General features: G+C 44.9%; 1 protein-coding gene and 1 long non-coding RNA gene across 10 annotated transcripts in view; one reads left to right on the top strand and one right to left on the bottom strand.

Moving 5' to 3' along the window:
* The window catches only part of MICAL2 (microtubule associated monooxygenase, calponin and LIM domain containing 2), a 207,781-nt gene extending 193,387 nt beyond the window's left edge, over positions 1-14,394 (top strand). For 8 of the 9 annotated variants that reach the window (XM_070425266.1, XM_070425263.1, XM_070425264.1 and 5 more), the window contains 3 exons: positions 4,601-4,703; positions 7,298-7,371; positions 10,378-14,394. In XM_070425266.1, coding sequence (XP_070281367.1) covers positions 4,601-4,703; positions 7,298-7,371; positions 10,378-10,562 — 362 coding nt within the window. In that variant the 3' untranslated portion in view covers positions 10,563-14,394. The remainder of the gene's footprint in view (positions 1-4,600; positions 4,704-7,297; positions 7,372-10,377) is intronic. The other variant, XM_070425268.1, reaches the window with a different exon arrangement.
* LOC139017202 (uncharacterized) overlaps positions 1-15,401 on the bottom strand; it is a 425,767-nt gene that overhangs the window by 160,604 nt on the left and 249,762 nt on the right. The window lies entirely within an intron of this gene.

Raw genomic sequence — 15,401 nt, 5'->3', positions numbered from 1 at the left:
GCCTGCACAGTGACACAGGGTTCTGGCTGCAATTACGCTACTGCCCTTCATGCCCAGATCATCGTGAGGATGTGGAAGACACAGAAGTGCAGCAAACACCAGACGAGGATTCTCACAGATTCTATGGAGGCAGGAAATCACGTCTGAAGAATCAGAGAGTTGAAAATCAGGCAGCATTTAAACAAGACCCAACCTGGAAAAAATGACACGCCAGCACACAGTCAGAGAAGTATTCAGCATTACCAACAAAAGAAAATGGTTAAAAACCCATGACTTTAAAGACTAGATTGTTCGTGTATTGTTATTATTCACTGGGGAAAAGTTACTGACCATAAGTGCCAGTCCCTCTACTGGAAGCAGGGACGAAGTGTTGTCCAGCTAGGTGACTTGAACTTGAATGTGGAGGGTAATCAGCCAACTTCAGTAGGGAGTAACCAAACTTGCTTTGTAGTTTTTAGAGCTCACTTAGGGAAAAGTGGGTCAATTTAAATAACTCCAGATCTAGCTGGTTTGGCTCAGTGGATAGAGCATTGGCCTGTGGACCGAAGGGCCTCAGGTTCAATTGTCAAAAGCACATGTCTGGGTTGCGGGCTTGATCCCCATTGTAGGGTGTGCAGGAGGCAGCTGATCAGTGATTCTCTCTCATCATTGATGTTCCTATCTCTCTCTCCCTCTCCCTTCCTCTCTGAAATCAATAAAAATATATTTTGAAAGCACAAAATATAACTCCATTAAAAAAAGTTGTGTTGAGTTTTGATTACTTTGCTCCACCCGAGCAAGTGGAAACCTTGCAGTCTGTCTAGGAAAAGGCTTGATATGAGTACAGTACACGTGAGCGAATGAAGACCAGCCGGTGGTAGAGGAGGCAGTCAGGGGTAGGTGGCCGAGCTATCTACACAGAGCCAGGGCTGCGCACCCTCCGGCAGCACCATTCCAGCTGCGCCCTGGTTCCCAGACACAGGCCTCGCACCCCTGCCTTAGGCTTCCAGTCCCACAGCAGCCACAGATGGAGACGTGCCTGAGCCAATGATCCCTGCAGGCAGAGCACTGGCATCCTCCCGAGCAGGTGCTGATGAGCCAGCAGCCTTCTGACCTCATTTACATGGGGCCAAAAATAATAAAAATTTGTTAAGAGTTTTTATTAACCTCAAGTGAAGTCACAAGGCAAAGTTTAGGCATGTATAACCAAGTCAGGGATTGCACTCTAGCTGACTTTTAAAGGTGAACTGAAAACAACCCACAGGAAACTATATAGAAGTCGACACTGGAAGAAACAGCAGGTACTACCAGCAATGGGACAGTTTATTGGCTGTTTACTATGTGCCAACCCCCATGGTAAGCACTTTACATGCATCATCTCACCTAATCCCCATAACTAATTAGGAGGCAGGTACTACGATCATCCCTGTTTTTCACCGGAAGACACAGAGGGGGAGAGATGTGAGGCTGCTTGCCCAAGGTCACACATTGGGTAAGTGGCTGAGCCAGGTCCGCTGGATCTTCAAGCCCAGGCCCTCTGCCACTTCGCTCCGCTGCATCGGCAGTGAGGGCAACGCTGGTCCAGGCTTCACCAGGACCCATAGGAAGTTTTCTGATGGGAGGCAGTGAGTCGATGGAGATCGTGGAGCAAAGTCTCGGTGCATCCTTAGAGTCGAGAGCAAGGCCAGTATGGGCAAGGCCCAATCCTCTGGACCCGAGTCTTTGGAAAGGCAGATTTCCTGGGAATCTGCACATGAGTCCACATTCGAAGATCCCTTAGAGGGGTTTTTGACTACGGAGGAAAGGAAGCCTCTGAAGAAATGAACTGTAGGCTATAAAATTACAAATTACTCCATTGGAAAAAAAATTAAATTGATTCAGTTTAACCTGTGTTTGTGGAGAACAGCACCAATAGAAATCAGTGGAGCCCTAGCCAGTTTTGCTCAGTGGATAGAGTATCGGCCTGTGGCCTGAAGAGTCCTGGGTTCAATTCTGGTCAAGGGCATGTACCTTGATTACAGGTTCCCCCGAACCTGGTCGGGGTGTGTGCAGGAGGCAACCAATCAATGTGTCTCTCTCACATTGATGTTTCTCTCTGTCCCTCCCTCTCCCTTCCACACTCTCTAAAAAATCAATGGAAAAATACCCTCGGGTGAGGATTAACATATATATATTAACCAAAAAAAAAAAAAAAGAAATTAGTGGGACTGCACAGGGGACTCTCTAGTGGGCCAGATTTTAGAAGGACACATAAGGAAGATTGGAAAAGGGACATGAAATCCAGGATAAAAGTCTGGCTGGAGCCTGAGGGTATAATGCAGCAAAGAGGCTGAATCTGAAAAGCAACAACAAAAAATACACTGAAGACGGCAAAATAGCGCTGTTTCTTTTGGATTGGGAACAAGGAGAGAACAGATCCTGTGCTGAGGCAGATGGTATCATGTCACACGATGGGGAAAAGCAGGATTCTCAACTCTCAGCTTTCCTGTTTTCTTTATCGAGGCAAATGGTCCTCAATCTAGAAATGTTAAACAACCATCTAGAAGAGGAAATTGAATCTGGACAGGTGAGAAAAAAGGGAGAGCAATGAACTCAGATTTCTAAGTCCCGGTGTAAGATGATACATACATAGAGGCTTGGATGTGGCATTATTCAATCAGAATTTGTTGAATGAACCGTATTAACCCTCTGGTGTTGAAAACACTTGCAGATGTAACCTCAGTCTTTGAAAACTCAGGAAGCCTTGCAGAGCCAAAAGACCTAGAGATGAGCACATTTTCTACTTTCCACCTGGGAAAGAAACATGAATTCTGATCCCTGTCAAAATTCTAGGTAGGATCATTTTTAAAATTGTGACTATTTAGAAAGACATTTAGAGATTACTAAGGAACCACTGGTGTTTACTAAGAAGCCATGAAAAACAAATGTCATGTCCTTTTCTGAGTGGAGTTGCAAGGTGCCGATGGACATGGCCCACATTGGGAAGCTTGATTTCAGGAAATGACTGTTACCAAAGTTTCCTATCAGACAAGACATAGGAATGTGGGCTGGATGATACCAATTGGATGCATTGAGAGTCTATAGAAGGTTGAGAACGGTCCCTTGATGGGTTGCCTATCACTGTATCCCAAGTACGTAAGGCACTACCCAACACCTATTTCATAAATGAATGAATGAATGAATGAATGAATTCAGCAGAAGTTAAGAGCTGCATTGTAGCACCAGTTTGCACATTAACTAAATATATAATTTAGAGCATTGCATATACATCTCTCTGGACCCCATTTTCCTTATTAACAAAAGGAGACAGTGAGATAAGGGAATTCATCTTTAAAAATATATTTTTATTGATTTCAGAGAGGGAGAGAGAGAGACAGAAACATCAATTATGAGAGAGAATCATTGATCAGCTGCCTCCTGAACACCCCACACTGGGGATTGAGCCTGCAATCCAGGCATGCACCCTGACCAGGAATCAAACTGCAACCTCCTGGTTCAAAGGGTCAATGCTTAATCATAATCTAAGTTATAAGAATATATGGCTATAAAGATTGTAATCTAAGTTATAAGATTATATGGATATAACTTTTTCTCTATGAATCTCAAAGCTAATAACATTATTCATTTGCCTTTTCTTTTGCCAAAAATCTAAATGCCAATTACCACTCCTTTATGACCAAATGTGGTATGAGCTTCTCTGCCCCATGAAGGAAGCCACACCCCACCTGGGCACTCAGTGGGCATTTGATGTTGGAGGAGAAGGAGACAGTAACCAGTGTGGTGAGCTGGCACGGCCATGGCATACTCAGCCCCAGGGCGCCTTATGTGCCATGCCAGCTCAGCCTGGTTCAGTGACCCTGAGTTGGGGTGGTGAAAGGCTTAGAAAAGACAGACAAGAGAATGAAAGCTGGGTCTCGGTGGGACGCTGCTCCTCTGATGGACAGCGCCTGCACCCACAAGCCGTGTCTTTATTTTATAGCAGATGCCACGAGGCAAAGTAAGGGTGTGATCAAGATGTTTACAACATTCTCGTGGGTTTCAATCCCACTCAACTACATGCACCTATCAAGCCCACATCACTCGGGCACGTGGGGCCACGTGTTCTGACCATAGGTTCAAGCTTACAACTATAGCTCTTGGCTATAATTGTGCTGAGTGGGCTCTGCCCTCCAAGCTGGGACTTGCACGTGGCAATGAGAGGACTGTGCCCTCTCCTCAGTCCAAGGCTTGAACCTGTCCAAAACACTGTAGCCGCGCCCCACAAACCAGCAGGGTTATCCGGGTTTTCTTCGGAGAAGGATGTGATGCACAAACATATAGAAGTTGTACTGAGAACATATAAGTAGGCAGAAAGGTCATTTGTGACAGGACATTATCAAGGGTATATGACCTTGGAACTGAAGTATTCATGTCCTAAATGTGAAAGGAGACCTCCCCTAGAGCATTCACAGGTGGGTTTTATTTTTCATGTCCCTGACCTGGAGGCATCAACAGGCCATCGGGGGACTGCTGCCTGCTGAGCTCTTTTTGCTACAAACATGGTCCACTAAAGCAGCTCCAAAACAGTTTGATCAGGTGGAGAGAAGCGCCAATCTGACCCATTTGTCGTTGATTTCTTAAGCAGATTCAGGCACACAGGATGAAGCACAGCTTTTGCAGGAATGGTTTAAGCTGGTTCTGGAGAAGAATAAATTAATGCGATATGAGTCGGAGCTACTGATCATGTAAGTAAGGCAACACGGATAGCAGCGAGGCCTAAACGCAACTCGGGGCGGGAGTGGGGTGGCTCACCGTCCTAGGTGGCAGTCCTGGGGTTTTTTTCTTCTTGTGCATGCAGAATTGTGATTGAGGCAAATTGATACTTGATGTCTTGCATATCATGCTGGCATTAGTGCAGAGAATCTTCAGTTATCTATTCTGTCTGTGAAGTCCTGTAGCTAAAATAGATTTCAGGTAATGGGGCTGGAGCTGGGGGGCATTTGGAAAAAGTATTTTCAACCCATCCCTGCGGCCCAGGCCAAAGGGACCCACCTGCAAACACACACCTGCAACGGGGAAGCATGTCTCTGGCCTCTGAGCGTGAACCACAAGAGAGGCTTGGCGAGAGCAGCCTGGGCACTTCCTACGGCCTTAGCGGGTTGAAGGGCTGAGATGTCTGGCTGTCTTCTCTAAATAAGGGCCGGCAGCCTGGTTTGAGGATCAGAAAGTAGAGATGGGCCAGGCCGGTATGGCTCAGGGGTTGAGCGTTGATCTATGAACCAGGAGGTAACAGTTTGATTCCCAGTCAGGGCACATGCCTAGGTTGCAGGCTCCATCCCTGGTGTGGAGGGTGCAGGAGGCAGCCAGTCAATGATTCTCTCTCATCAGTGATGTCTCTCTCTCTCTCTCTCTCTCTCTCTCTCTCTCTCTCTCTCCCCCTTCCTCTCAGAAATAAATAAAAAATATTCTTAAACAGCTTTTTTAAAAAAGAAAGTAGAGATGGATATCAACACACTCTGACAAAGTTGAAGATCTCTACCTGTCACCATTCTGGAGAGAGAGTAACATTAATGTAAAGCAATTAAGTGCCACATGTTGTACTGGGTGCTTTCACTTATGCTGTTTCCTTTTATTTTCACCCCAATCCTGAGAGGTAATTGGAGGAGGGGGGAGCTATCTTTTAAGATTCCTGATACATTCTGTTCCTCTCCCTTGGCTGGGTTCTGGACCAGGTGAGAAATAAGACTACCAAGCCACTAGATGAAACTTCAAAAGATCACCTTTATTTATTTATTTATTTTTTTAATTTTTCGCTTAAAGTATTACAAAGGGTATTACATAAGTGTCCTTTTTTCCCCCCCGCCCTTGACAAACCCCTACCCTCCCTTACCCCCCAGTGTCTTATGTCCATTAGTTATGCTTATATGCATGCATACAAGTCCTTCGGTTGATCTCTTACTCCCCTCCCTCCTGCCCCCCAACTCTCTCTGGCCTTCCCACTGCAGTTTGACAATCAGTTTGAGGCAGCTCTGCCTCTGTATCTATTATTGTTCAAAAGTTTGTAATGGTCTTTATTATCCATGAATGAGTGAGAAAAAGATCACCTTTATTACTGATAATGGCTTGGCCAAATATGAGAGCCCAGGTGAGCTTGCTATCTGTATTACTTTCCTAGGGCCAAAGTAACTAATTACCGCAAACTTACAACAACAGAAATGTATTCCCTCACTGCTCTGGAAGAGGAAAGTCTGACTCAAGATGTTAGCAGGGCTGTGCTCCCTCTGCCTGTCTAATCTCTTGGCTTGTGGCTGCATCACTCCACTCTCTGCCTCTGTCTTCACGTGGCCTTCTCTGGGTGTCTGTGTTGTCCTCTTCATTTGTAAGGATACTTGTCAGTGGACTTAGGGTCCACTGGGATAATCCAGAATATTCTCATCTCAAGGTCCTTAACTTAACTACATATATTACATCTGCCAAAACGTTTTTCAAATAAGGTCACATTCACTGGTTCCAGGGGTTAGGACGTGGACATATCTTTTGGGGGCCATTTTTCAACCCATGACATGAACCAAACTCCAGAATTAGACATGCTTACCTATATAGTCACAAAAATATGATGGACCCACCTCTTTTTTAATGTATACTTTTTATTTTATTGATTTGAGAGGAAGGGATAGGGATAGAGAAATAGAAACATCGATGAGAGTGAGAGGGAAACATCAATTTGTTGTTCCACTTATCAATGCATTCATTGGTTGATTCTTGTATGTGCCCTGACTAGGGGTTGAACCCACAACCTTGGTGTATCCGGACAACGCTCTAACCAACTGAGCTACCTGCCCAGGGCCCACTGACTCTTCTTTCCCCAGCTCCTACAACCAGATGGCTGTCTGAGTTTTGTTGCCTCCACCTGGATGAAATGTCTCCTGTTTCTGCTTTCTCCCTTTCCTGTCCACCACAATCAGAGTTGGGAGCAGTTATAGGTGATCCTTGAAGTCATGTTACCCTCAAAAGAGGGTAAGATTGTCCTTGCTTCCCCCTGGACTATTCTAGACATTTCCTCATGACCCTTCAGTAAAGGGTCGCCTGCATGACCTTCCTAAAGCCCACGGAGGTCGCATCGCACCCTTCAGTCCCTCCCACCATCTCCTGAGCCCAGCACATCTCAGCAACCCTCTCGGCACCTTCAGTGACTGGCAGCAGCAAAACGTCCAGTTTAGAGATAGTCCAGCTTTAAGAGGGAAGAAGAATGCAGTAGTTACTGTCAGTGGGCTTATTTGTCAGTGCGTCTACACAAATCTCTAGTATTTATAAGGTTTGAATGCTCTCTCATCCGCAGGGCCCAAGAGCTAGAATTAGAAGATCATCAAAGCAGACTGGAGCAGAAATTAAGAGAGAAAATGCTCAAGGAGGGTGAGTACGGTCCTTGTTAAAGACAATTCCCCTCAGAAAGACACCTGAGCAGAGCATGCTGCAAATCTCAGAGGGGAGGGCCCCCTTCCTGGGAGACAGAGGGGAGCACAAAGCCAGCCTTCCCTCTGCCCACCCCCCGCACGCAGCACAGCAGTCCCCATCCGGCTTCATTCACTCAGGCTGGGAGAGCAGCACTTTGCTCCACCCCAAGTGTGAATAGGAACAAAGCCATTTATTCACACATATGTTCCCTTACCCATTCATTCCTTTAGCAAATATTTATGGAGGATCCAGTGTGTGACTGGCACATGGAGGCGATCCACTGTGACCTGTGGTCTCTCTGTGGAGACCAACACCCCGTCCAGGAATTGTGGTACAGTGAGATGAGCGCCACGACACAGGGTTTGGGGACCACTTAGGGGGCGGTAAAGGAAACATCCTTCCCAAGCATGGCCGGGCCAGGACATCGTATGTGAGGAAATTATTTTCACCACGAAGGACAGAGAATTGAAGTAAACGCAAGTGACACGATATACTGATTTATACATTCATTGACTCCAGGCATCTGGGCACGTTCACTCTATTTTGCACTGTGTGCTTGTGGGGCCCGACCCATGCATGGCTTTCTTACCATAGATCTAAAAGAACAAGTCAAATAATTCCTTTATACCTCATGGACAGAACATTGCGCCTACCTATGGGTACAGGGCAAGCACTTAGTAACTATTAGACATCATCATGAATATTTTTATTTCAGTATTTCACCCCCATTTTACAGATTAGAAGTCTGAGTCTGAGAACTTAACAAGCATGCTCAAGATAAATGATAGGGCTGAAATTAAAGAACAGATCACCACAGACTCAGGGTCTCCTGTTAGTATTGACTTGTAGACTGTTTCTTTATAGCAAGAGTTCTATTTCTAACAATATCTTTACAGAGCTGCACTCTATGGGACAGATGAAAGTGGTATACATCGCCTTGGATTGTCAGAAAGGGCTTAAATGAAGCCAAAATTGAGAGAAATTTAAAATTTTTACTGAGTTGATTATCAAATAAGGAGCACTGAACTGGAATATACTTAATTAACAAACCATAGTGTAAAACTGAGGTCTGATTCACACATCTGATACCGATTTTAATTCACTCTGTTTCAGGTATGGTCAAATAAATACCACCAAAGACTCCATTAGCCAACCTTCAATTCTTTTTTAAAACAATTCTTACTGAGGACTGATGGTCATACATTTTCTCACCCCTCTCGGGTATTCAAAAAAAAATATGCAGCTTCTTCATTTTGTCTGTACCTGAGTTCATCTCCCACAGAAGCTTCATCCCACTAATTAGCAAGAAGAAAAAAAAGAACTTTATATCTCCTTCTCTGGTAAACTTAGTCTGATACAATATTTTAAACAGTTCCTGTAGGAAATGCTCAGTCTCTTTGGGATGAAAATGGTCGATCTTGCAGATGGCCACCCCTTCCTTCTGCTTTTCTCCCCAAGGTGCCTGCCAGGTAATGGGGAGAGGCCGGTTTGGGTGAGTTTTGGGCGTTAGGAACCTGGGTGGGTTGCACTGGGTCATGAATTCCCCTCGCAGCTGCCCGCTGTCATCGGGCTGCCACTCTCTCTGCCAGCATTTGCAGCTAAGGTGTGTGGCTGGCTAATCCACAGCCTGCCCTGGTCTGGGCGAGCTTGGAGCCTCAGGGTGTTCCCTGGCTCACCAGCCTCTCAGAGCAGCCTCCCTTCAGCTTGGCCAAGGTTCACCACTTTGGGGCCACTTCACCCTCATCCTGGGGGGAGCCCAGGGGCCAGCTCCCTTTGGCAGCTCTGGGGCAAGTGAGCACTTCTAGGCTCCACACATGCCACACACATTAGATCAAGATTGGGGGAGTCACACTCACTCCCTACTTCGCTGCCCAACCACAAAGCACTGCCTGTGTATACATAGGGTGCCCTCTGGCTGGCTCTTCCCAGCGTTCCAAACAAGACATGAGGCAAAGTCCTTGGGCCTCCAGTGTTCCCATCAAATGATACATTTCCTGCCCCCTTGGGGGTTCTAAGGTAACAGAATGGAGAGACTGGAACACAGGCAGAGTTCTCACCGGCCCATAAAACATGGACTGAGAAGGGAATGGTGCTTCTTTATCTCCCTGTTGTCATCTATACCTTCGTCCTGGCCCAACCCAGAACCAAGCCTGATGTGAGGGAAGACGGCCCTTCTCCGCTCTGGGACGGGGCTCACCTGGCTCCTGATGTATTAAACGGAAGGGGCTACAGGAATGTATGAAGTCTCCCAAGGCAATGATCTGGCTGACAAGACTTAAATTTGGCTTTAAAGTCCTGTTTTGAATGTCAGAAAGGCATGACTGCAGTACCTGTCTCTTACCCTTTCCCTGTAACAATATTATCTCCCCCAGGCAAATGGCTATTTCAGGCTATGTAGGAAGCGGGTCACGTGCTCCGAAAGGCTAAGGGGAAGAGCAGTCACATCCTCCTATTGGCCAGCTGTGCCTCACTGTGCTTCCGCCTGGTCTCTACCCAAAGGGCTACGGTTCGTCATTAGCTACAAATTGAAAAAGGATTCCCATAATTGAAGCACTGGCCACGGGTGCAGACAGTCTGCTTAGAAACTCTGCTTGCTGTAGCTCAGACATGTTTAGGGAGAACAGACATTTTGTTGTTTGTGGATATTTTTTTGTGCAGAAGAGGGGAGGGGGAGGCCTTGGTAGGGCTTGGCTGGTATTAACTTCTTTTTCTCACAAAGGGGTTCTCCCCGTCACTTTATATATAGTCTCAAGTTGGAAAGTGAGCTGCCCGCAGCACAAAGCACCCACCTTTCTAATCTGTGGCTTCGAGGGCAGTTCCCTGGTGTTCAATTCTTTTCCTTGTTTTCTCCATGGAAATTAAAGGGCAGCACAAGTCCAGGACAATCAAGAATGCAGAGGCCAGGAGCTCTCCTGGGGCCAAATCTTACCTGAGATCCGATGTTTGTTTTTTCTCTTTCTTTAGAGAGCCAGAAAGATGAGAACGATCTAAATGAGGAGCGAGAAATATTCGCTGAGATGATGCAAGTGATTGAGCAGAGGGACCGACTTGTGGATTCCTTAGAGGAACAGCGCATCAGGGAAAAGGCTGAAGACCAGCGCTTTGAAAGCTTCATATTCTCCAGGGGCTGTCAGCTGAGCAGGACGTGAGCAGGGCCCTCGCCCTGGGAGCCAGCCAAGGACTGGATCCTGCCCCGCACGCCTCACACACTCCTACTTCCTGTGGCAGCATTTGTCAGACCTGCGACTTGAGTTATACCATACGGCAATATGTTTTCAAAAATTGAAATTCTCTCACGTGCTACAGCTGCCCCAGATCCTTCCAGAGATTATAGTGAAGAAAATACAAAGACGCTTTTGAAATGGGCAGTCAACCTCAGCAGATCTCTCTGACTGGAGGTGACCTTGGCAGGTGACCAGCATTGTTTACCCTAGAAGATGACACAGATGGACTTTCCTTCTGCTTTTTACCATGTATCTGCCCAGTGCATTGAGTTGCACATCTTAAGATTTTTTAAGAAGCTGCCTTTTCATGAATATATCCATATTTGCCCTTTTTTCTCTCTTTTTGCATGGATGACTGGTTCCCAAATGTCAGAAGGAGGCAGCAGTAGTTTAAAGATTAGGTTAATATTTAAATTGTGTTTCCATCGAAAGAGGAGAAACCTTGAGATTACTGATTACATAAAGCAAATAACTCACAGAGCAGGTGTTAATTCAATCCAGGGTGGATTTAATTTACCAGGTGTATTTATAAGCCTTGATATAATACACATAAGCAATGAGAGTTTAATAGAACATTTGAACCTTACTTTTATTTAAAAAGAAAGGAAATAAAACTTTAACTTTGTACTAGCAGGATCACTAGTTTTCACCAAGTACTATTGGCTTCAAAAGGCTTTTTATTCTCAAAGCACTGTCCTTATGGTCCCTGGGACATACTGGAAAGCGTTTTTAGAAAATGGATATTTTTTTTAAAAAAAACTGTTGGGAATAGCAAAGGGAAACGCCTTCATTTGTTGATAAAACTATGGGTGAGATTGGTGCTGCCATAAAAATGCACACACTGGTGATCCAAGGCAAGGTACCTGTCCCAGTGGTGGTCTTCTTGGGTCCGAAACAGAGAAGTGGCTCTGAGACGCCGCCAGGGTTGCCCAGGAACCTATGGGACAAGGTCAGAACCACTTCTGACTTCAAGGTGCAGCTGAGTGCAGTGACCCCATTTACCGAATCCCAAGCTGGGTCATGGATTCCGTAATGACATTTTCAATGTACTGTACAAGGAAAGCTGAGAGATGGAGTTTGTGCACTGATGTAGAATTCCTGGGATATTTTGATGGTTCATATGGAACCAAAGAAAAGATTTCAAATGGTAATCTGTTGTCATAAAGTATTTGATTGTTCTCCCTCGATGGGATTCTTTGAAGATTCACTCTGTCATTGACAAGAGGCGGACTGGAGAACCCTTTGTTGCTGTATGTTTGGCCTTTCTCGTTTCTGCAAGTGTTTAAATGTGTCATTGGACAAAAGGTGCTTTGCAATAGTCAGCTCTGACTGGAGACCTAACTTCCCTCAATTTGAGTTGAGCCACGAACCACTTCTGTTTGAGATGCTGTCTATATACATGGACCTGGCCAACCGACAAGCCAGAAATAAGAAGTATAACTGGATTTCCTGAGTCAGCCAATGTTTTGAGTCATATTAAAACACATTGTTTCCATGGTATATCAAACTCCTAACGTTGTAGGGTTTTCCCCCCTTCTCCTTTCTTTCAGAATCAAGTCTTTTAGTGCCTGAATTCTAATATTAGGAAACATGGATAGGCACCTATCTACCTATCTATTTATCTATGAAAACTGTGTCTCTTATGGCTATTTATCTATTTTATTTATTTGGTGGAAATTGCTAATATGATTTCCTCATAATTCTGGTTTTCCTATAATTTGGAGAAGACCTATTTTCACTAAGATGTTGGTACATAAGCTATTTAATATACTAGTACAAATAGCTCAGATGTTTGGGGCAGAGAGTTATGTAGTATTAAAGATTTATGGAGCTAGTCAAACTAATATTTCCAGCCACCAGGCATTTGGAGGTAAGACTATGGATGTGCAAGAATATTAACTATTTTAAGAAGGAGATATATAACTTCAGTTTTCATTCTAGAATGTGTAGACATATTCAAGCCCAGACTTTTCTGTCAGTTATATACAAGTGCACTTTGGATACTTGCATACATTTGACAGATGATGCTCAAATGTATAGTGTCTGGGTTGTCATTGTACAAAAGAATTAACTGCCACTTATTTAAATTTGTTCTATTTCCATCTAAAAGAAAGATTCTCCTAAGAAGGCCAAGAAAAAAAGGTAGTTCTTGGCTCTAGTATTCTGTTAATAGATGAGAGAAGCAATTTGTTCACTTTTTCTTCCAAAGACTGTACTCTGTGGTTTAAGACTCTGTCTTATCTGGCCAAGTTAAAGCATAAATCTCATCCTTGCACTGGCCTTCCGTTTTACCAGTACAGAGAAACTATTTCAGTAATCATTCCCAAAAGGACGCAAACATTGTGGCTGTTAAAGTATTTTAAGTGATTCCATTTCTTATTCACAATAGAGACCGTTCTTAGACCCTCAAAATGTATAATAGTGTACATTTTGAAGACAGTTTCTTTGTATGCAGTATGAGTAAGGTTATGATGAAAACAGACACGGCCCTCACTGTCCCCTGAAAGATCACTTGTGATCAAAGCTAAGCAATGTAGGACTCTGAGTGAGACGCAAAGCCCCAGCCAGCCTCAGGTCCTGTTTCATAGTCTCACACAGCTTCTAAGCTAAACCAAAGGCTCATGATAGTCTTTTTTAAAAAATATATGTATATTTTTTCATTAATTTCAGAGAGAAAGGGAGAGATAGAAACATCAATGATGAGAGAATCATTGATCAGCTGCTTCCTACCAGACATTGAACCTGCAAACCAGGCATGTACCCCGACCGGGAATCGAACCATGACCTCCTGGTTCATAGGTCAATGCTCAACTGAGCCACACTGGCTGAACTCATGATAGTCTTAAGTTCAGAATTTTTCGTAAGATGGACCAAGAGGATGGTTCTTAAGCTTGCTCTCCCAAACCACTCGTTTATTTATCTATTTGTTTAAGAAACATTCTCCAAATACCCATCGGGGTTCTGCTGCCTTGTGCTAGGTGCCGGGATACAGAAAGAATATTTTTCCTCCACTCTGCCCACACACAAAATAATACAAACATAAACAAGTACCATTCCCAAATAAATACAAAGATACAGAACTATTTTTTATTAAAAGCATCAACCTATTCTACTCACATTCATCTTAAGCATAAAGACTTGCAGCCCCAACTCTTGTAGCGCTGCTTTGGCAATAAAAACACAAATAAGTTCGTGTTTCTAAAACTGTGAAAAATAATATCAGGATCTACTCTCTCGTTTAAACCTTGATTTGGCTGTGTTAGGCAGCTCGGAGTCAATCAATGCTGAGATGCAGCATGTTAATTGCAGCTGAGAAAGGAAGTGGCAGGTGTTTCCACCTCTGAGGCGCGGCGCTGAAATGGATGTTTTCTGCATCCTGGAGGCCGACAAGTCAGCAATGTCTGTCTTCCAGGAAGCAGATCTGCAGGCTCTTCCTTGCAAACTGAAAATGGCAGCATGTCCCCACCCGGGTGGCTGATCAGAGAACTCCCCCAGCAGGTCAGCGGTGGCAGGGGGCAGCTTGGGCTGCCTCATGAGCAGAGAGAGTGGCGGGCGACTGGATGTGGGGAGCTGCAATGTGGGAGTTTATTGTAATAGGAAGGTTCACGCACAGGGGAGCGCGTGCTGTTTCACCTACTGTTTATCTTCTAGCCTCGCTGCTGAGGAGCTTGTAAAAGATTAATTTGCTCCCACAATTGGGAACTATTCGTGTGGATTGAAATGTGTTACATATGCACTGACTGCTGTAAATACTGAAACGGACCAAAAATAAATGGTTTTGTGTCTGAGGAACAGAAACATTTCCATGCGGGCTCGGTCTGGCACCTCAGAGGGCAGTGTCCATTTCCCTTTCTTCTCAGTGAAAGGACCCGGGCTAAGCTTTGATTTCGTGTGGGAGTCGGTGAGTGAACGCTGGACGTTAGATTCCCACTGGGGCACCTGGAAAGACTTACCTGACCAGCAAATTGGAGTGGAATGGAGGGAGAGAAGGCTCACCTCAGGTGTATTCGCTCAACAAAGAGAGCTATTCTCAGAGCCGGGGAGGTGGGGGAAGGGAACCTAGCCTAGCTCCACCTCCCTGCTGCTCCTCCCTCCTTACCTGGGGAGCCTGGTTTTATATTGCATTCACTCAACAGGAACGCTCCCTTCTGCACAGCACTGGCCTTCCACGCACTCTTTTAGGACTGAGATTCTGTTGTGTTGTTATTTTGTTCTTTTAAAAATATATATATATATTTTATTGATTTCAGACTGGTAGGGAGAGGAAGAGAGAGAGAGAAACATCAATGATGAGAGAAAATCACTGGTCGGCTGCCTCCTGCATGCCCCACACTGGGGATCGAGCCCACAACCCGGGAATCCCGTGCCCTGACTGGGACTTGAACTGTGACCTCTGGTTCATAGGTCCACGCTCAACCACTGAGCCATGCTGGTCGGGCTGTGGTTTTTGTTTGTTTGTTTGTTTTTGTTTTTAATCCAGGTGCATGCAAATTCACGAAATGTGAGTATGTAATACACCAGAATGGCCACATCAGCTTAAGGAAGTGGTCAGTCCCATCATTTCACTCTACGTTCCCCATTGTTTGAAAGCTTTTGTCTGCTGATAGAATATGTGAAATGATTCACTTTTTTCCTATTGAATATCCACCAAAAGTAAACATAACTGAGACGAGAGCTCCTGTTTTGCAAGCGCTAACATGCCCAGGGAAAGCGCCAAGGAAGGGCCAGCCACCTCTGATGGCGCTTTGTGAGTTTTCCTTGGGC

This window comes from Myotis yumanensis, unplaced genomic scaffold, assembly GCF_028538775.1.
Source record: "Myotis yumanensis isolate MYYU_CA2020_CCGP unplaced genomic scaffold, mMyoYum1.0.hap1 SCAF_10, whole genome shotgun sequence".
Lineage (NCBI taxonomy): Eukaryota > Metazoa > Chordata > Mammalia > Chiroptera > Vespertilionidae > Myotis > Myotis yumanensis.
The sequence above is the reverse complement of the archived record's forward strand: the minus strand, read 5'-3'. Positions and strand labels throughout refer to the sequence as shown.